The sequence below is a fragment of the Malurus melanocephalus genome, unplaced genomic scaffold, assembly GCF_030028575.1.
Source record: "Malurus melanocephalus ecotype Western Australia unplaced genomic scaffold, MMel_1.1 scaffold_286, whole genome shotgun sequence".
NCBI classification, from domain to species: Eukaryota; Metazoa; Chordata; class Aves; order Passeriformes; family Maluridae; genus Malurus; species Malurus melanocephalus.
In genome coordinates this window covers 439,755-460,930 of record NW_026623518.1, presented here as the reverse complement: position 1 = coordinate 460,930, position 21,176 = coordinate 439,755, and the positions used below count along the sequence as shown (strand labels likewise).

The window sequence follows — 21,176 nt, the reverse complement described above, 5'->3', positions numbered from 1 at the left end:
ATTTGTCTGATATCCATTCTCGTTTTGCCTATCAGGGCTTTATTGARTCCAAACAAAGAGTAAATGGGTTATGAACAGGAGGTGCAAATATTTGCTACTTGAAATAGAGAGCAGTATTTTCCTGTACAGTGCCAAAAATGAATACCCATTAACTGCTGCTGTATAAACATTGAACAAGCTCTGTTTATATTTATTAGAGCTGGATTTATAGACCACTTCCCTTCGGAGTAGCAACCATTGTTTTATGAGCTATTAAGTGGGGGGAAAAACATTTTGATAATGCTCCTGGTTGTAAAGCTTACTGAGGAAGTGCCACTTCCAAAAACCTCAAGCACGTTTGTGTTGTATTTGCTTCTGATTAGGCTGCTGGGCTTTTCCACGAGATGGCAAACACGGTGGAGATGTTGAATGTTTGAGGAGCASCAGGTGAGCTGTGCAAACACAGCTCTCAGTGTTGTCACTCCCATGTGCTGATGTTGGTGATGCCTGAGGATYTGTAGTTTCTATATTTTCATGTWTCTGTGTTATTGTACTTCTCCAGTGCACCACATTAAAGCTGCTGTTCTCACATCTTTAGAGAAAACAGTTCCTCTCTGGGCCTGGAACTCAAGGGCAMCTCACTGCTCAGGGCCCCAGAACATGGAAACAACAGAGAATTGGGGGAGCAAACCTGGGGGAAGGTGTAGTTGGAGAATTCAGGCCTGATATGTTAATAAGACAGAACTTACAAAAGGGGAAGATCTTGTGAGTTGGTGTCCATTTTGGGTRTAGCCTCAGGAGGAGGCTTTGTCTACCAGTAGGCCTGTGCAGGCCTGTGGGGTGATGCATCCCTCCAGGCTGCATTGGGATCTGAGAAATGCTTTTTTGGGAAATCCGAAGCACACTTATTTGGGACAGCCTGGTATTAAATATATCTGCTTTTATTCTCTTGACTTTGTCTGGCCTCTGTTTCAGGTGAGCGTTGTTTTAGGTCCCAGTGGCACTGGTGCCTGGTACCTCCCCGTGTGCTGATGGCAGCTCTGGGTGCCTGGCATCTCCCTGTGTGCCCAGGGAGGCAGCTCAGAGCAGGATCACAGAATCAGGGAGTGACTAAGGCTGGAAAAAAACCTCCAATCCTTGTGGATCATCGAGTCCAACCTTTGACWGATCCCACYTTGCCAACCTGACCGCAGCACTGAGTGCCACGTGCTGTTGTTTCTCGTGTGACTCCACCACTTCCCTGGGCAGCCCATTCCAGTGCCTGACAGCTCTTTCTGTGAAGAAATTCTTCCCCTGATGTCCAATTGAACCTCCCCTGGTGTAACTTAAGGCCATTTCCTCTCCTCCTGTCCCTTGTTCCGTGGGAGAAGAACCCGATTTCCCCCCGGCTGCTCCCTACTGTCAGGGAGTTGTGCAGAGCCACAACTCTTGAGTCTCCTTTTCTCCAGGCTGAGCCCCTTTCACAGCTCCCTAAGCCACTCCTGGTGCTCCAGACCCTTTCCCAGCTCCGTTCCAGACTCACTCCAGCCCCTCAATGTCCATTTGAAGTGAGGAGCCCAGAGCTGGACACTGCCCTCGAGGTGCAGCCTCTCTGTCATTTCCATGAAGAGGCCACAGAGAGGTCAGAGCTGGTTTGAAGCCAATTCCTGGCTCTTCCCTCTTGGAATCATCCTTGTGCTTCTGCACTGAGCTATTTTAAACCCCCCAGCTGTCCTCCCAGGTTCCATTCCTGCTGAAATGCCTAAATAAAAAGGTTTCCCAGTGACTGCAGTGATGCAGGGGCCAAGCCAACAGGTGATTGTGTGAGGACAGCACAGTCAGGTTTTTGTACCTCACTGGAACCCTTTTAATGTGCCTTTTCCATCATCTCTGACAAGATTTGTGTGGCTTAACATTGAGATGCAAAGCCCATCCATGAGGGCTTTATATCAGAGATAAAAAAAGAGATGGAGAAGAAGTGTGAAGAAAATGCTGTTGCAGAAATTGTTAAAAACAGTGCAAGGATTTTTTTTTTGTATGAAGAAAGGAACATTCGTTATAAGTAACTGTCCTTTTTTTCTTCCTTGTGCATGTTCAGTTTTTAAATTATTATGCACTTTAATGCCCCACAGAGACAGACATCTTAGCTCAAGGCTTTATCTCAGTAATTTGTTTGTAATGAATGCAGTTATTAGGATTAGAAACCATCTTATCCCAGATACTTGGCACTTAGGATGCTTGGCTCTTGGTTTTCAAAAATTTTACCTCCTTTTGTTGGGATCTGGTGGACTGATAGGGGATTACACTCAGTATTYCAGTCCTTGCCCATACGAAAAAGTCACAATTTTCATTGTCATAAATGATTCATTCACATTTGATCTCGAGTGTCCCTTTTTTGACTGTCAATGCAAAATGCATTTARGGATGTTCTATGAAATGAGGCCAGGCTGAGATGCCAGGAAGGGAGATTCAGGGGACAATTTGGCCTTTGGGTGACTCCTGAAACTTTCCAGTGAGAGCAGTTCTGTGATAATGACATTAGAGTATCCACAGGCCCCTGGACAGGATTAGCCCTCACTGGTTCCAAGCATTGTAAAAATACAGAATAAGCAGCAGGCAAAAAATAGCCCCAAAAAGCAAATTAAAAAACCCATTTCTGTCCCAAGAATTTATTGCCTAAATAGTCAGGTGAAAATAGTGGTCGGGCAGAGGTCTGATGTATCTTTCTGTGATAGGACTCCTTGAGAGATGCTGATCTAAATGAATCCCTTTATTTTACCTAGAAGCAGAGACTGGAGGGATCATCTGCTTGCTGGGACTGGCAGATTTGTGTTCATTTTCCAGCTCTGCTTCGGGTTTCTGTAACATTCTCACTGTGATGGGATTCAACTCCCATCCTCTGAGCTGTGGGGGAGTCAGTCAGGGAGGGTGCATCGATGAAGAGAGGAGAATTTATCTCCTGCTTTGAAAGAGAGGGTGGATCAGCTTGTGAGGTGCTGCTCCTGTCCCTGTCCACTGCTGAGGGACAAATAACCCATGTCCAGCTCCATCACCATCTTTTAGACAGCTGAAAGGAGTCCATGACCAGCCCCATTTGGAAATCTGGGACAGTGGCACTTCTCATTAGTTACAGGTTTATTAAAAATAGGGAGATGCTTACTGAAAAGAGAAAATAAGGAAAATAATGATGTCTTACTATTTTTTAATGGAGACTTGGCAGTGAAATGGAGGAGGTGTGTGAGTGGAGGCTGGAGAAGAAGCAGGGGCTCTGCCGATGCCACAGAGGTCACTGAGGCAGGATGAGATGCTGCAGCACAGATGTTCAAGTTCTCAGGGCCAATTTTGTCCTCTGTCTATGGTGTGGGGTGGTGGCTGATGGTCCTTTCTGTTCTGTCCCCCTGCAGGTTACTCTGGCCAGGACTTTGACTGGGCAGACTACCAGAAGCAGTGTGGAGCCGAGGCAGCGCCTCACCTGTGCTTTAGAAATGTAAGTTCTTCCTTTTGCTCCTGTGTGAAACAAAACAGCTTGCACAGAAAAACTTCTGCGAGGCTCTGGGAGGTTCCCCCAGATCACCATGAGGCTTAGGAAGGAAACTGGAAAAGTGTTCCAGGTCTCCGTCCCTAAAAGAGAAAAAAATGTTATTTTAGCCTTGTGTTTATCTGATTAGTCTCCTGTTCTTCATCTCCTCACTGGTTTTGTACAGCATTAAAAGGATCTCAAATGGTTATTGCAGGTAATTCAAGTGCTACTCAGAATAATTTAGGTAAAGAAAATGCATGGTATCATTTGTCCCTTCTCATATTTTGGCAGTTTCTCTGTATCCCAGCATTTAACCAAACCAGATGCATCTAAAACCTAAAAGTGGAAAATGTATGAGAAGAGTGATTAATCCCTGTGGATGCTYTGGTCTCTGGGACAGTTCATGTCCTTCCTTGATGCAGCAGCAGTGGTGTGAGAGTGATGGATGCCATTAAGGCTCACAGCCTTTCAAATCATCTTTTGCAGGCTGTTTTATGGCAATGATAGCTCTGTGGAGAGATCGGACAGGTTTTCATCACTTTGGGMAAGGCAGATGTGGCCTTCTGCCTTTTGCATTAACCTCTGGTGCTCTCCTTCATGTGCCCATCAGCTGATGGAGGCTGAGATCCCATCAGTGACTGAAAGTGTACCTGGTGATGGTACCTAAATGTTACTGGTGTGCCTAAAATGGGCACAGAAGGCTTTGCAGAATGGTGTTGTGAACAATAGACAAGCAGGTTTCTGTAGGAATTATAGAGCTTTTCACTGTACTCATAGGTCACAGGTCTAGGGAACGGGATCTTTATGGAAAGCAGAATGGGGACAGGCACTAGCCCGGGTTTTGCATGCCCTTCATCCTCTGCCCCAAGCAAGAGCAGCCTGGCTTGGAAACTTTGATGGTGAATTGGTGGATTTTTTGTTGATGAACTCAGAAAACGTGTACCACGAACAGAGTCTGACTTGGGAWTCAAATCAGAGTAAGGATTTATTTGCCCCATAAARGYCCTCTTCCWCAAGGGACTTTAAGGAAAGATTTCYAGCMGTGCTGMGGGGAGTTGGGCAGTGCTGCATCACACMAGTRCRGTGGGKCTATTTTTGCRTTTCTTCCCTTCTTCAAGCACCCCYGCCTTGTCTTTACATCTCTTWTCATTTTGCCAACTAATGGATCTGTTCTCTCAGCACTGGCAGCCTTGAGAGAAGTCTCTGCCTAACATCCTCCAAGATTAAGTCAGGTCTGAGCACCTTTTTTGTCCTTTTTTTCCTAATTTTAAGGAAACATTCACCAGGACACATGTCTGTTATTCTTTCACCCTTGATAGCAGAATTCTTTTCGGGGAGAGCTATTTGTTGTCACTTGTGCAGCCTGCTGGCTAGTAGGTCCCCTTGATCCGTGGCTGTGAGGGGCTCTTCGATGGAAGCTTTTTGCATCTCCCACCTYTTGCAGGCAGATGTGGTGCTGGCAGGGGAGGTGCCATAGCTGTTTCCCTGGGGGAGATTTTTAACAAGGAGAGGCAGTTATGAAATGGATTGATGTGCCCAAATGCTTAGTAAAATAAACTCCACCTAACTGTTGTGCCATTGATCTGTATAAATGAGCCTCCAGCACCGAGTTGCAATGAAAGGAGCCGGGGTGATGATAAATGACGTTTCCTTGTTAGGCAACATAAAAGGCATTTAAACAAACTCAGCCTGCATTCCTGCAGTTCTGGCCATTAGCAGCTTTTACAGGGTGAAGCTGATCTGTGTGCTGAGCAAGGCTTGAGGCACTCCAAGCTGCGTTTGAGAGTAGCAGTGTGTTCTTGGATGGAAGAGAGACCAAAGCCATGAGTTTTTAGTCTCTCAAAGAGCTCTCAGTGGTTGTTCAAGGTGAAGTGCCTGTGGTCCTTGGAGCTGTATGAATAGAAGGGCTGAATTTGAGCCTGGCTTTCAGTTTTCACCTGGGGCAGCTGGATGAGAGATCGGTGTTGTTTGTGAGTCAGCAACAATTATTACCCATCCCAATTATTGTTAGAAAAAAATCTCATCCAGGAGGAGTAAACCTTTCTGTGCTACTGTGTGCAGAGCAGGTGGGACAGAGGGGAGGAAAATCCAARGAGAAAAAGCCCTGGCATGGCCATAGACATTGCATTAGTGTGCTTTCAGGGATGGTGAAGGGTGAGCTACTGAGTGTAAATGAAAGAAGGGACACTGGAAAGAACAGTGGCATGAGCACAACTGGATCAATCTACAACCAATGACCTCATGTACCTAAGGACCTTGTTCTTTGCACTTAAAATAGAATCATARGGTGGTTTGGGTTGGAAGGGACATTAAAAACTGTCCAGTTCCAACYCCACCATGCCATGGGCAGCRCTGCCACCCAGGGTCCTATYYATGGAAACTCCATGAAGAAAAGCAWRCTTAAAAYRGTTACTCAAATTTCTTCAGCCTCARTCACTTTGGGTGMCTRAATGTATGAAGARRTTTCTCTGGTCTCAGGCAAGATGKTYTTTTSCTTTAGAAGGTTTCTCCTASCAATKTSAGGGATGCTTAAGCAYAGGAGTTCTGGGAACCTTCTGGGTGATATCACATTAACARCAGGGCACAGCTGCCTCACCATGGGCWRCACCAGRAYAGCTCTGCTTTGACCCTGGATGCCTTTGCATTCCTCAGGATATCCTGTGCTTCCACTGGAAAGCAAACCACGCTGAGTTTATGCTTCCCAGCAGGGTTAACTTGTGCTGCAGTGCCATGTTTCAGCACTGGCTCTTGACTCTTTCAGACATCCTTCAGCCGTGGCTTCACCAAGAACATGAAGCTGGAGGCGGTGAACCCCAGGAACCCCGCAGAGATTTGTGTCGCTTCCATCACCTCGGTGAAAGGACGGTTGATGTGGCTGCACCTGGAAGGTACGTGCTCTGAAGGCTTCTTGTGTTTGCTTGATTCACTCACTCTCTTAATTTCATCCTTCATGCTCTGCACAAATTCSTTTATTAATTTTTTTTYCAGTTTTATACACATTGATGAATAATGTCGCAAGGAATTATATTCCCCTGTTCTTTCTCTGGGGAAGCTGCAAGCTCTCCCACCCTCCCATCCATGAGGTCTTTATCACCATGATAACTGCCTCCTCCCTGCCATCACAGACAGACCTTCATCTGGAAATGGAATTTTGCCTCACTGGTGCAGCTAAGCCTTCCACAGCAATTCCCAACCTGGCAATGTGCCATGCACTGTGTACAAGAGGAGAGGTCTCTAATGAAAGCCCTTAAAGTTGGTAGAAATTTTGCCAGGTAACCCAAAGCATCACAGTTCCTCCTGAACGTTTGTTTTTGGTAGAGTTTTGTGCAATGGCAGGTTTTGGTTTTTGACTCCAAGGTAAATAGTTGCCTTCTAGCTGAATGCAGCAACAGCTCATCTACAGGAGAAATTTTTTTTTTGAAGAGCTGGAATCAACACTTGTTTGAAATTCCATTCTCATTAAGGCTGTTGAATTTACACCCATCTGATCAAGGAATCTGACCCATTTTGGCAACTTCTTTTCTTAAATGACCAGATGCCTTCACTTGTATATGCCAACAATGTGGGTAGATGCAGGAAGAGGGCAACACACTCCCACCTTGCTTCCTTCCCTCATCTATTTTTCCCTGCCTTTTACTCTTTTAATTTCTAAAAGAATGTTTTTTTACAACTTAGCATAAAAAACCCCTGTGTGCATCTCCTTTCTTTTGAGTTCTGATATATAGATGCTTTAAGCTTGGTTTATACCTCAATAGCAGGAATGGAATGATCTGTAGTAAACAGAAAAGATGCAAAAGACTGCAAAAATAAAAAGAAATCTCTGCTGCKGTGGGAATACATCACTACAGCATGCACAGTGCTATGCTAAAAGCYGGCATTAAAAAAAAMCCCACAACTGAAAAAACTCTGCTTGCAGAGTTGTAAAATAAATGTGGCTTGAAGTGTGTCATGGGGTTTTTTTTTTKACTCCATTAATACACTTTTGTTTCTAACTGATTATTTATATCCTGGAAGCAGGAAGGCTCCCCAGCTACCATGGGATCCCCTCACTGAACACCTCGGGTCCCACCGTTTATCACGGGCGGCTCTGAAGCTTTCATTGTCGCCCTCCCAGTTTCCCATTTTGACAGCCCAGGCTGCAGCCATAAACCAGGAGCCCAGGAGTTAAGCAGAACATGAGAGAACATTGTGTGATAAATCACAATTTGTACAGTAGCAAAACCCCAAACTCGAGGGTGAGTGTCTAACGAGCGGCAGTGCAGTTCCCCCGTGGTGGAGGAGAAGCTCAGGACTGATGGGATGCTCTGCACTCTCTGCTACTTTATTACTCATCATCTGCATTGTTAATTTTTACTGGTTCATTTTAGATTTTAGAGCTTGAAGCTTTCTGGTGTGAATTTATACAAGTAATAATGCACGCTCACTGCACAGCCCAGGAGTTTGAGGAAAAGCCTTTGGTTAATCGCTTCTCCAGGGAGTTTTCCCCTAATTTCTCATTTTACAGTTTTCTAGAGTTCCTGCTCTGTTCTGCCCATCCTGTAAGATTCATCTCAGGACACAGACATTTTCCTCACCCCGTTACCAGTCTCCYTACTTTCCATTTAACCTCCCAAGTCTCATGGACATTTCTTGCTCTGAAAAGAGGGTGGCATAAAATGCAACAAATGAAACTAATGAGTCTCAAAAAAGCTGTTTTCCACTTCTGTGGAAGGAGTAGTCAGATGTTGGAAGTGGAAAGCAGGATTATCGATTGCCAGAGGGCAGAAGCAGTGCCAGGGAGGACCAAGTAGCTGTGAATATGTCTTAGAAGAGGAATAGAGGTGTTGCAGGAGGATGGGCACTGTGGTGCTTTCTTGCTCCTCAGGGTGGCTGCAGSTGTAAACTTCAAACCCAGGATGTTCATAGAATTTTGGTTGGAAAAGACCCTTCATCTCAAATTTATTGTTGCTTGCAAGCAGAAAAGTATGCTTGATCTGCTTACTTTTCAATAATTTAGAATCATAGAATCATAAAGGTTGGAAAAGACCTCTAATTGAGTCTGTTTTGTCAGAATAATATTGCAATAATGAAATGCTGGGTTTTCCCAGACCTGGTGGCATTTCAGTGGGGTCTGTGTTGTTTTCATGCTCTGTTTAGGGTGTGATCCATGTCTTGCTTACTGTGTGCGTGCCTTGCCACTGACTCCAGCTGTTCTCACATCGGTGGCTCCTTGCCTGGATTTGTGGTGTCAGGTGAAAATATTTCCCCCACTGGAGAGTGCAGCTTTTATCAGGTTCAAACTGAGCAGTGACCATGTGGTATTTTCTCTTGGAGGGAAATGSTTTTGCAGGGAATTTCAGCTGCTGAAATCCTGTATTCAGCAAGTTGTATCCTGTTCCATGTGCCTTCATCCCATTCTCTTCCCATATCCCGGTGAAAGACACACTGTATTTTCAATGGGTAGTGCATTCACACAGTGCAGGGCTCAGAAACACCACAAAGACATCTGTGAATCTAYACAGACACCACGATTGAATTTTTTAAATTATTTCCTCCAGCAGTTTAATCACCAGCACCCATTTCCTTGCCTCCTGTGGGTTTTCATGCAGCCACACACTCYGAGAGCAGCAGGTTTATTGCTGATCCAAACGCTGCACCTCAGCCTCGGTGCTGTTCCCATCACAAAGTTCAATTACTGTTGCAATTACAGCACAAGCCCTTGATGAACATTCATTAGTGGGAAGCTCCCTGGCKGTGCACAGTCCAACACTTGCTGCCTTAAGCAGGAGGCAGAGATGAAGCAGATGCCAAGGAGARGATGATGCAGAGAAAGATGCTGATCCTTTGGTCCCTTTTATTGGGAGATCACCTCCTGCTGKTGCTGGAGCTGTCTGTCCTGGGGTGGAATTGGCACAGGGATGAGGTGAAGTTGCTGGCCCAGCTGTGGCAGCACAGTGGAATTTGAGTTGGGGTAATTAAATGGTGCCTTGACTCGGGACACGGAGTTGTTTCCCAAAGAACTCAAAGCCAGCAGGAGTATTTTCATTGAATTTCAACTGGAAATTAGAAAAACAAGGAGGAAAAAAATATGGGAAATTTCTTCACTGAAAGAGTGGTCAAGCATKGGAATGGGCTGCSCAGGGATGTGGTRGAATAACTCCCTGGAAGTGTTCAAAAACATGTACATGTGGTGCTGAGAGACRYGGGTTAGTGGTGGGCTTGGCAGTKCTGGGTTCATGGTTGGRCTCARTGGTCTTGGAGGGCTTTTCCCACTTTAATAATTCTTTGGTGCCATGAGTGTGTCCCACATAAATGGGAAGTTGTCTTCTAAAGTAGGAGGCCTGATAACAAACTGGAAGGTAATTCCTCTAAATGGAGATTTCAGGTGGAGTTTTGGAAYCAGTATCATGCCAGAGACCTTGGTGCACTTGTCCCTCTTGGGGTTTTTATATTGATTCTCTCCTGTTGGMTGATCAGCTCTTGTTTCATGCGAGGAAATTGAGGAGAATTTGTGGGATTTCTGGACAGAAGAATGGCCACCTCTCACCCTTCAAGGGCAGAGCTGCCCAAAAAAAGCTTCAGGGAAGCACTGGGACACAAAAGTCTCTCTACCACCCCGAAAGCCTAGGAACACTCTCTTAGCATTAAGAGCAAGCACCCAACAAGTCCTTCTGACTCACTTATGCAGCTCCACAAAAAAACCCAAGGGTCAGTCAGGCCATTGTGTTGAGGAAAATCGTGTAGCTTTAACCTCTCTGGCTTTTGGCTGCTTCACTGCACACCCTGAAAGGGCTCTTAATGGGGTTTTCCTGTGAACCATGCTGCACTGTAAATGCACCAGCCCCATCCTTGCTGTCTGTGCAGAAYTGAAGATGAAATGGTGCTCGATTTTAATGCAGGGAAGCAGATTTATTTTCACGTATTCCATCATTYGCTTCCCCGGGCTCATGATGGATGCTTGGATGGCTCTGAGCTTGGTATTCCCATGTCCAAATCACATYATAAATTTGTGTTTGTAGGTTCACAGATGCCCTCCCCAGAGTACATCGTTGATGTGGAGTCTATGGACATTTTCCCTGTTGGCTGGTGTGAAGCAAATGCTTACAACCTCACCCCACCACACAAAGCTGTTTGTAAGTACATGGAGACCTGAGCAGAGCAGATGTGACACTAGTGGATATATCAGGGATTTTGCCTTAGGTCTGTAATTCCATTTTTGACACCATCAGCCTACCCAGCAGACTCATAAACATGCTGGAAGTGTACTGCAATAAATGGTTAAATCTAATTAGCGACCATGCTGGAATTGTGCAGTTTGTATTTGTCTCTGTGRTCAGCCCCTCAAAAATGGGATTATCTGTGCTGGGGAAGGCTGTTCCATGGTTTGGGATTTCCCACAGTGGGTTGTGGGTTTGCAAAGGGGTTGTTGTTCAGTGGGGTTGTCAGAGGGAAACCAGRTGTTGTGCTGACCCAAGTTCACTCAGGCAGCTCAGTGCATTACAAAGACCTCAAATTGGCAAATAACCCCATAAAATACCAGGTGGAATGGACATGCAGAGGCCATCCAGGTGCCTCTTTCCAAAACTGGTCCATCTAAATGCAGAAATTATTGCTGCCATTCTTTGATGGAGTTTCTGTCCTTTCCCAGGGTATCTGTCCCCTTATTTCACTGCCCTTGCCAGCTCAGACATTCTCCTGGTATTCAATTTAAATTCCCCCCACAGCACAATTAAACCCACAGTGTTWTGTCCTGCCTCCAGTGCATATTAAGACAAATTTCTTTCCTTTCTATCTACATTTGAAGGTAGTTCATTAGAGCTCAGTGGCTTGGTGTTGTTCTCCTGTTCAACATGCCCGATCTCAAGCCACCAGGTGAAAAATTGGCCTCRCTGTTTATATTAATTAACGTCTGAAAGGCAAATTTTAAAATGTGTCAGCCCTCTCRAAGAGTTAAATATGCCTAAGTTAAAAATCAGGCAGCCAGAGCCTAATTTAGGAGGATACTGCTATGGCAACATTATACAGCCTTATCAAAATTTATAGCTGGGGATAAATTATGCTGGAGGTAATCATGCTTGTAAAATGTAATCTTATCCATATGTGTTTCTGTATGGAAAAATATTTGTGTTTTTAATTTTTTTCTTCTTTTATACTGATCCCATAAAACACAATATTAGCATTCCAGAGGAAAGATTAAATGTATTATTGCATCTTTAAAGTAGGTTTTAATGATGTAGCGACTTACTTAAAAAATACCAAGAAAAGATGGTGATAGTAATTAAGTACCATTTCATTGTGCCTGAAGTAATTTTATAGTCAGTGCATTTACACAGCTTTTTATGCATTCTGGGTGTACTTTATGGGACAGAAGGGTACAAAACTATTTTTTTTCTTCTTCCTTGCTTCATTTTTGCAGTGCGAAGGAAGAGAAGAATTGCAGTTGTGCAACCAGAAAAACAGTAAGTTGTGTTTGWGTGGATTTTTTTTGTTATTTAAGGTGGTATTTTTACAGGAATGCATCAGGTTTTCCAGGGGGGATAATACACAGCAGCTGTGTGGCTTGGTAACTACTGCCCAGATACTGCAGCACAGCCAGCAAGAGGATTCTTTTAAGGCTGAAATATTTGTTACCACATTAGAAAGTCTCTGTAAGAGCATTTTTTTACTGGTTGGGGCWGCCCAGCCCCTCTCTGATGGTCTGCAAGGGATGCTTAGGGTAGATGGACCTGTACCAGGGGGCCATTTCCCGGTCTAACCCTTGCTGTTTGTAGAAACTTGAATTTAAGGGATTTCAGTGAGAGCAGTTGAAGCCTGGAGCTGACACATCAGAGTATATTTTTGRAGGAGAGGTGGATCTGGCTCCTTCATCTCCAATACCTTGGTCTGTGATGAACCATTGGAAGTAGAATTGTGTTGGAGGTGTCTCCGTTCTTCATCCCAGGCTATTCTTGGTGGATCTTTTGGTCCAGCCTGAGAGCTGGTTCTGGCCTTTGTGACACTATTAAACACACCAAATATGCTATTAAATACACAAAATATGCTATTAAATACACCAAACTTGTTCTTCTAACAGGTTACCATCCACAGTGCCTGTTGAGAAAATACCTCATGACCTCTGCCCGGTTCCTCAGCCAGACACAACAGGTAAGGCTCCAATTTCACAGACTGGTGCCTCTGTGGAGGGGGAGGACCCCAAAAAGGCACTGAGCTGTCTCAGGGGTAGGGAGATGGAGCCACATCCTCAGGGGGTGCAAAGAGGAGTGAACCTACCTGATCTGCAGCAGGTGAGGGTCTTGTGGCTATCAGAACTCTCCTGGAGCTTGCCCATTTCAGATAATGATATTAAGGAAATGGGTGCAGGTTGTTAATTGACACCCATGAAATTGGGCACAGCAGGACYTGATGGGTGCCTGTGTTACCTCAGGACTGTGTGGTGTGGCTGCTGCTTCTGCTGAAGGCAGATTTCTCTCCCCTTCAGTAGGGGCAGGAGGCTCTGAGAGTACAATAATTCATCCATTTTATGGTGTAGACCCTGCAGCAGGGACAGGATTTTACTCAGATTTTTCCAGCAGGACGTGGGACACACATTGGCACTGCAGCCAGCACCTCATTACAGTCAAATGGGGAGAATCAGGGTTTTTTTGGGTATGATAAAAAAAATAAGAGTGAGTAACCACCTGTATGGCAGGTGAACCACATCTGAAAGCACCCATTTGGCTATAAAGGAGCACAGAGAAATTAACCCAGACAAGGCAAATTATTCTGCAGACCCATGGTGGGTCGGGAAATGGCACTGCAGTGCTTGCTTGGTTGGACAGGAGCTGAGGAGGGGTTTCTGAGAGAATTCTCCCCTGAGAGAATGTTCTCCCTGAGAATGTTCCCCTGAGCTGTTCCCTGTCTTTGAGACTCGGCTCATCCATCCCCTCCTGGCTGGTTGCAGTGATTCTCTCATGTCCATCTGCAGTGTGATTTCTGGAGGAGCCCTGGCTCATGTCATGGATGAGATCCTTTCTCAGTCCTCYTTTCAGCAGGGTGTGCAGCAAAATCAGTCACTTAAAAACACTTTCCTTCCTATATTGGGAAGACTTGAGTAACAGAGGTTTCCCTACCATTTTTCCCAGGGAGGAATTCTGGGCCTCCTTTGCTCTCCTCCCCTTCCTCCCACATCTAGGAGGAAGAATTACCCTTGATTTATGCTACARAAGTGCTGCAGGCACCTCACTGCTGCTTTCTCCTTGCAGGCACCATCAATGGGAGGTACTGCTGCCCCCAGCTCTACATCAACCACCGCTGCTTCTCAGGTCCCTACTTGAACAAAGGCAGGATCGCAGAGCTACCTCAGTCCGTGGGGCCTGGCAAGTGTGTGCTGGTCCTCAAAGAGGTATGGCCCAGCTCTCTTCTGGGGGATTGCAGAGCAAAGTGTGGGTCGTGGCTTGCCAGACACAGAATTTGCAAACAAAGCACCTGAAATGGTCCTGGAGTGGTTTCCATGAGGCAAAACTGTGAGCTGGGAAGAGGGGGCAGGTTTGTGCCTGATGGTTTTTGATGTTTTTGAAACATGGGGAGTTCTGTTGGTTAGGAGCAGCTTTTATGTATGTTGTCATCAACATAGGAGCAAATAGTGGCATGGAGATATAGGCACCCTGTTTAGGAGACCTAAACAACTTTACAAAGCAGGACAGTGGGAAAGGCCCAGCACTGGTCAGTGTTACTTCACAGAAAAGATTCAAGCTTAATATGGCCATATGGTCAAGCTCATTCTGGCCATGGGATCAGTTCCAAATTGTAGGAAGGATGAAGAGAAGGCATTCAGGGTGTTGCTATAGGGAAGATACACCTGAATCCTGTCAGCTGTCACTGAGTGAGAGAGGTGCCAGCAGGATGGGGGTAAAAAAATGCAGCACAACTTGGTGCTCCTCAGCCCTTTCCAGCCAAGGATTTGTCCTTTTTTCCACCACTGGTGCAGTGGAGCATCATCCTGTGTGTGTACCCTTGAAGCCATATAAAGTCTAAAGGGAGTAACAAGTAACTCTTGTGCTGTTTGGTGCCAAACTTRTTTTTACAATCTATCCATTCATTATTCCCAAGTTTTCTGCTGTAACCACTGGTTATTGTGGTTTCTTTCACTGTAAGAGGCAGGTGAGGTGACAGTGTTTGTTCTGTGACACCAGCTGCAAAGTTTGTCTCATTTCTGAGGTATTTTCTGGAAAAAAAGTTGAAACATGGAACCAAATAGTTTGGAGCTATTGCCATACAGCCATTGCACCTGGGCTGAAAGRTGGTGACTGTAAGATAGTTACTCTATATAATAAAGGCTGACTCAAAGTTAAATAAAAATAAACACTGTCAGCTTTAGATTTAGTTCTGGGGTCAGAATATCTAAGAATCACTCAGGAACAGTTCTTCATATATGGCAAGAACTCTTCAGCAATACTATAAAATGAAACAAGGTGTCTTTTTGAGACTCCAGATGATCTATAATCCCCATATTTAAAAAAAATATGCTGTAAAGATTAATTAGCCCCATTACTTACTGCTCTTMATATTTTTAAGACACTTTGCTCTTTCTTGATTTAAAAAGAAAATAGACTGTGGCAAAACATGCCTTTCAGATCTTTAATCATCTAATGAAAGAATCCCAAATAACTCTTATGCTCACCTCTCTCTGTCCCACAGACACATCAGTTCTGCAAGTTAAAAAAAAAGAAAACATTTTAGTGCCCTGCCTTGAGGCTACCCTGGGACTTAGCATCTCTTGCTAGGTGGGAGATGTGGGTTTGTATCTCAGATAAAGGAGGGAAACTGAATTTCTCCTCATAAGAATGCTGATCATTAAGATCTTGAATAGGAGAAAAGAGGTGTGAATGGTATTTTTAGCTTTACCTTGTCAGTGATTTCTCCTAAGAAAACTTCATCCAGGGCTGAGACTGGAAATGTGTGAATACCAAAGAGCTGTGTTGGGGAGAAGAGTGCTGAACTGCCCAGTGGCATCAGGCACACCAGATATACKCAGAAAAGAGCCCTTGTGCACATGAAAATGCATGACATGGAGAAATTTATGACTATCAGGTGCTTTTGAGGTTGGGCAGAGGTTCATGGTGGTGCTGCATCATTATGTTCCCTGTGGGACTCCAACCCACTTCCCTCTGAAAGTCCAAAATTCAGCAGCATCAAAATAAAACCATCCCCCTCTCTGCTCCAAGGCACAGGTGGCTGCTCCCAACCATTCCTGATGGAGAGGGCTGAAATTAAACCACCAAAATCTCAGACTGGTCACACTCAGCCAAAGGAAGTTTGAGCGGTCTGAGATGGTTGAATTAATTTTCCATCTCCAGAAAAAAGTCGAAAATGGTCTTGGTTTCTTCACTGTTTTTGTTTAATTCACAGTTCATTTTTGCCAAAAATCTGTTTGTTTGCATTTTATAGAGTGTAATATGAAGGGATGCTGTTAATAGAAGGTTATTGTGAGGATGGACCWTTGCTGTAGGGTAAAATGCCAAACCCAGTGGCTTATTTGAGATACAAGAAGAGTAAAAGCCTGAGGGATTTTTCTCTCCTTCCCTGAAAGGGAAATAATTGCTCTTACAAAACACTCAGTTTCTAAACTGAGTTTAGAAATTTACAGAGYCCTGCTGGTGACAAGCCAGCTTTGAGAAAAGTCCTGGCACCGTGGGTGCCTGTGCAGGGCTGGAGCTCATTAAGTGCCTGGGATAACGCCCAGACAGGCCCACAATAGTGCTGCAGGGTTGGCTTTTCTTCCTTGCTCATTCCCCAGCTATTCTGACAGCTCACATGAGCACCATGGCACTGGTGGAGGGGCAGGACAGTGCTGGTGGTGGAAATGGGTCAGCAAGATGCTTTCTGGCTATCCCACCAGCAAGCAGGGTGGGGTAAGGGTGSTTATGGACTTTCCCAACAGCCTTCTGCACAGGGGTTAAATAATTCCCTGGATTTACTGATCAAGGCACCTGATGAGTTGGGAATGAGTGTGGCAGCCCCCCAGGCACTCAGTGTGTTTGAGAAATCTTCAGCTTCCGGACATCAGGTCTGAGTGTCCTTGTGTCAGAGGCCAGAGCTCCTCAGTTTGTGTGGGGAGGGACAGGCAAGAGATGTGGATGAGCAACTGGATGGACTCACACAGAAAATTTCTTTTAATAGCATTGCAGAGTGATTTGGATTGGAAAGACCCTAAAGATCATCCAATTCCACCACCTGCCATGGGCTGGGACACCTTCCACTATCCCAGGGTGCTCCATGCCCTGTCCAGCCTGGCCTTGGACATTGCCAGGGATCCAGGGGCAGCCACAGCTTCTCTGGGCACCCTGTGCCAGGGCCTACCCACCCTCACAGGGAAGAATTTCTTCYTCATATCCAATCTAAACCAGCCCTTTCTCAGTGTTTAGTGTCTCTAATTGGGCTTTTTTGAAGAGTGGTTTGAGTAATGTTTCCAAGGGCCCAGTGATAAATTAAATTTTGCTTCTGGTAAATAACCTGTCCAAGCATCTCCAGCTAATGCCATTTTACAGAGTACTCTGCAGCATTAAGTGAAGCCTTTGCCTGAAAATGATTAATCCTGTGGGGTTTTCAAAATGCTACCAAATCCTCAGGTTGGTGGATTTAGAGCAGGGGGAAAAAGCAGCCTAGGAAAAAATAAATAAATATGAACACATTGGTCACTGCAGAATGGCCTGGCTATTTTTTAATTTCTGATGAACTRTGTTCATGGGTGCTGAACAAACTTRATGTTGATCATACTGAAATCATTTKCAAGGCCCCRAGGAATTAAGATTGCWGGCATTGGGTGAAAAGCKGAATTAGATGRAAGCCAACCCAGACTCACTGTGGGGTCACTCATGTGCATACAATGCCTAGTGTTCAAACATAAGATCTGGTGCTGTTCAGATTTGTTTTCCTTGTTTGTCTCCCTAAACCAGGTGTGGGCTGTTAAAGCTTGGATTCCCTGAGGCCATAGCAGGAATCATTTTTATTCTCAGTGACTTTGGATGAGAAGGATTGGCCCTTGTGCTTTATTGTGTGTGGTGGACACACTCTGGGGTCCAGGCACACCTCCTGCAAACTCTGTTTGTGGAGACTTCATTACTGTTCTGCTCATCCAGTGAAGGCATGCAGCACTCAGGCTCTTAAACATAATTCTGACCTCAAATGTGTGGGTTTCCCCTTTAGTGCTCACTGTTTGGTGGTGCACATGGCTCTGTACCTGGTTGTGCCTTCAGARCTATGTCTATTTTCATTTTTTTATTAAATTGAGCCATGATGGCTGCAGTGAATGGAATCTGCTTTGGGTGACGGGGTCTGACAAAATTACTGGTTAGCAGGAGATTTTGGGATTTAAACAGCAGCATTTAATGCAGTTACTTTATCAGGCTCAGGTGTCATCTTCAATATGGGAACAGGATCCATTTTTKGACCTGTCCTCATTGCATCCAGCACTGACCCTGTGCAGTGAGGACATAAACAGGCACCTGCAGCACCTGGGACCATTCAGTGTGGTCAAGGACTGCTTTCAAATCCATCAGTGTTGTTGATTTTGTCTCCCCGCAGGTTCTCAGCATGGTGATCAATGCAGCTTACAAGCCAGGGAGTGTTTTACGAGAACTGCAGCTTGTGGAAGACCCTCAGTGGAATTTCCAGGAGGAAACACTTAAAGCAAAGTAAGTTCTTCAGTGTGTGTTCTTTTATTTGGGAGGTTTCAGAAAGGGAACTGACTGGAGGGGAAAAAAAGAGATAAGAAAAGGGTTTTTTTCCTATTGTGAGAGTTTTACTTTTCTAATTATGGTTTTGCTTCATTGATTTATTTGACTCATTCCATGGCAAYTTCAGAAATGAAATGTTCACCTGAACGGTTCATTTCTATTGTCTTTCTCCAAGCAGCCATCCAGTTTTTGATGAAGTGAAGTCCTGAGTTTTATGATAAGCTGTTCTTAGAAGCTTGGCTATTGCTGAATGAACTCAATTCCTGGCTTTCTAAATGGAGGAGTGTTGCTGCTTTTAAATTAGAGCCTGTCAGGCTAATGCAGAAAAAAATTGTGAGAATGAATAGCACCAAAAAAAGTTCAAACAAATTAGCAGGGACACATTTTTTTTGCAGGAGTGTGATCAGTGCAAAGTAGTAACAGATCAGAGATTCAGGTCAAGATTTGATGCCTTTCTAGAATATATTTTTCATTTCTCTTCTAAACAGGAGCAAGTTGGATTCCTCCTTCCAACTTTAAAATCTACCTATTTGTGTCTTCTTTATGTAATGGGCACTATACTTAGGATGTATTTCAACAACCACTGACTCTGAAAGAACAGAGTCTCACCTAAGCTCTCTCCAGAGTCCTTCTGAAGAGCAATTCTTCCCACTTGAAGGTGGATGTCAACAAATAGTTCTTTGAAGAAAGCTCTCTTTGTTGATTAATGGTCACCTTGACTTTTCAAGTGTTGCAGTTAAATGCAGTGAGTCTCACCCTTTGTACTGAACTCTGTTACTCCTTTTCAAAGAAAAGCAATTTTCTGATGGTTATTGGATATGAATAGCTGCCAAACACAKCATTGTCGATGGCTATTGTATTTGATCTCTGCCCATGCAGATATTGCAGAAAGTTCAGTGTTCTCTGGTTGAGGGAGAGAGCTGAGAAACTTTCATTCTACCTTCACTTAAACTGCTTTTCTGAAAGAGGATTGCAATCTGAAATGAAAATCTACTAGAAGATTCCTGGTTGTAATTTGCTTCTTTCATCATTTGGAAAGTCAGGCTTTTGTGTTTGTCACTGGAGATGTTGTGGATGGAAATCTAAAAGTCAACCTCGTGCATGCAGATTTTGATTGAAAACCAGTCYTTGTCCATGACCTGGTTTTCACTGATTCCAGGATCCCACATCTTGTGCTACAAATAACAGATAATTCACTCCTGCAGGTACTTAGCAACTGTGAAATCAGGCTGTAATGCTCCATCTTAACATTCTTTCCTGCCAAGAACTGAGCTTACAGGYGCTTTTCCCATTAGCAGTATCCAGAGTAGGATTTTGTTGGGGTTTCCCATTTGAATGTTGGGATCTGCCTTGTGCAGAGGCAGAAATACCTATTTCTTAAGACTGCTGCAATCCATGTTTCTGATAGAAGACAGCCTGGGAAATGTTTAAGTGACCATKCATGGTAGTATTTCATGCAGAGCCCTCAGTCACAGCCCGTTTGTGTTCCTGTGTGCTGGCTGCCCCAGGCTGCATCTTTCAACTTTATTAAGCCACATAATGGATCATTACAGGCTCAGAGCTGGGACAGTAACTTTGGAAATGACTTCTGAGAGCAGCAATAGATTCTCCTCCAGTGTGGCATTGTCCTCTGGTTCCCAAGGAGTCAAAGTTCTGGGGCTGGACAGCACCTTGTTCCTGCTGCTGTCTGGCTTCTGGGGTGGGTCCCTTCACAGAGCAGTGCTTGGTGGCCAGGCCAGCTTGCCTGTGGGTGCTTTGAGTACTTTTAGGAGTGGATGGCAGAGGGTTGACATGCCCCAACACTGTCTGGCTACCTGGGACTTCCTTCTTTTTTCCTTCCTGAGTTTGCTGGAGTCATTTCATTGAGAAGTTTTGGTTGTGCAGGAGCAGGAAAGAAAACATGGTCATGAAACTGRATAGTGTGGGACATGCAGACAGCATRTGACACGTGYCATCAGGTGTGACAGAGACCTGCARTGAGCAAAAYGTGTGTCTGCCCCAAATTCCAGCTYKGTGGGCTCTGGGTGGTGCCTGTTGCTAAGGATGGCAGCTGCAGAGCCAGCTGTGATCCATCGTGTCACCGCCTTCCTCCTGATGTGCCCTGCCACCCCCATGGATCTCAGCAGTGCTGCTCTTTGTTTGCAGTGTCTGCAGTAGGGTAGAGCAAAGGGATGGTGGAGAAAAGGCTGCTTTTCTTCCCCCTGTCCCAAATGCCAGTTTTTTTACTGCCAGGAATGCATTATCTCAGCCTGGGGCAGCCTGCGTTCAGTTCACTGCGCTGTCTTGAGTGACCGCTGCAGAATCAATTCCACTCACCTTGCAGAGAAGATAAAACCATTTGGATTGTCCAGGGAGATATGTTTGCAGCCTTTCCCATCAGCACTGCTGGCTCTGTGTGAGAAGAGTCAGACCTGATTTATTGGTGATGATGAGTTTGAAATGTCAGGYTTGATCCTCTTGAGTTCCCGTGAGGACCAGCAGAAGCTGTCGGCGTTCAGCCCTTACAGTTTTGAAGCTCTTAAGTTCAGTGTCTACATCTCGATTTGCCTTCCCAGTTTTACATAAAATGCTTAAGGGACYTCATGCTTTTTTAGGGTTTTCATTTCTAAGGGCTGTTAGTGAGACTAACCCATTTTTGCAGGACTTTGGAYGTACACAACAGCAGTATGTGCAGAGAGTTATCTCCTGGGTCTAGGAAGCCTAGCTGATAGAAATAATAAAGATGAGTATTCCTGGACTCCTTCATTAAATGAAATTCTGAGACCTGCTCAAATCCAGTAGCTGAACTCCAGGAATATTCACCCCCGTGCCAGACATCATTGCTTATTTATGAAGCTGCATTTCAAAGAAAGCCTTCCCACTGCAGCTGCTTTAGGAGGCTGCCTTTCACTTCTGACAGGTGAGGCTGAGGTGTTTGAAATCTTCTTTGCCTCAGCCTTTGCTAGCAAGAGTTGCTCTCAGGCCTCCYAAGACCCTGGTTCTGTTTGAGGGAGCGAAGTGTCACC

General features: G+C 44.9%; 1 protein-coding gene across 2 annotated transcripts in view; it reads left to right on the top strand.

Moving 5' to 3' along the window:
* The window catches only part of SFMBT2 (Scm like with four mbt domains 2), an 87,609-nt gene that overhangs the window by 55,164 nt on the left and 11,269 nt on the right, over positions 1 to 21,176 (top strand). For both annotated transcript variants that reach the window (XM_057376634.1, XM_057376635.1), the window contains 7 exons: positions 3,363 to 3,445; positions 6,240 to 6,366; positions 10,477 to 10,590; positions 11,874 to 11,916; positions 12,531 to 12,601; positions 13,699 to 13,838; positions 18,020 to 18,129. In XM_057376634.1, the coding sequence (XP_057232617.1) occupies positions 3,363 to 3,445; positions 6,240 to 6,366; positions 10,477 to 10,590; positions 11,874 to 11,916; positions 12,531 to 12,601; positions 13,699 to 13,838; positions 18,020 to 18,129 (688 nt within the window). The remainder of the gene's footprint in view (positions 1 to 3,362; positions 3,446 to 6,239; positions 6,367 to 10,476; positions 10,591 to 11,873; positions 11,917 to 12,530; positions 12,602 to 13,698; positions 13,839 to 18,019; positions 18,130 to 21,176) is intronic.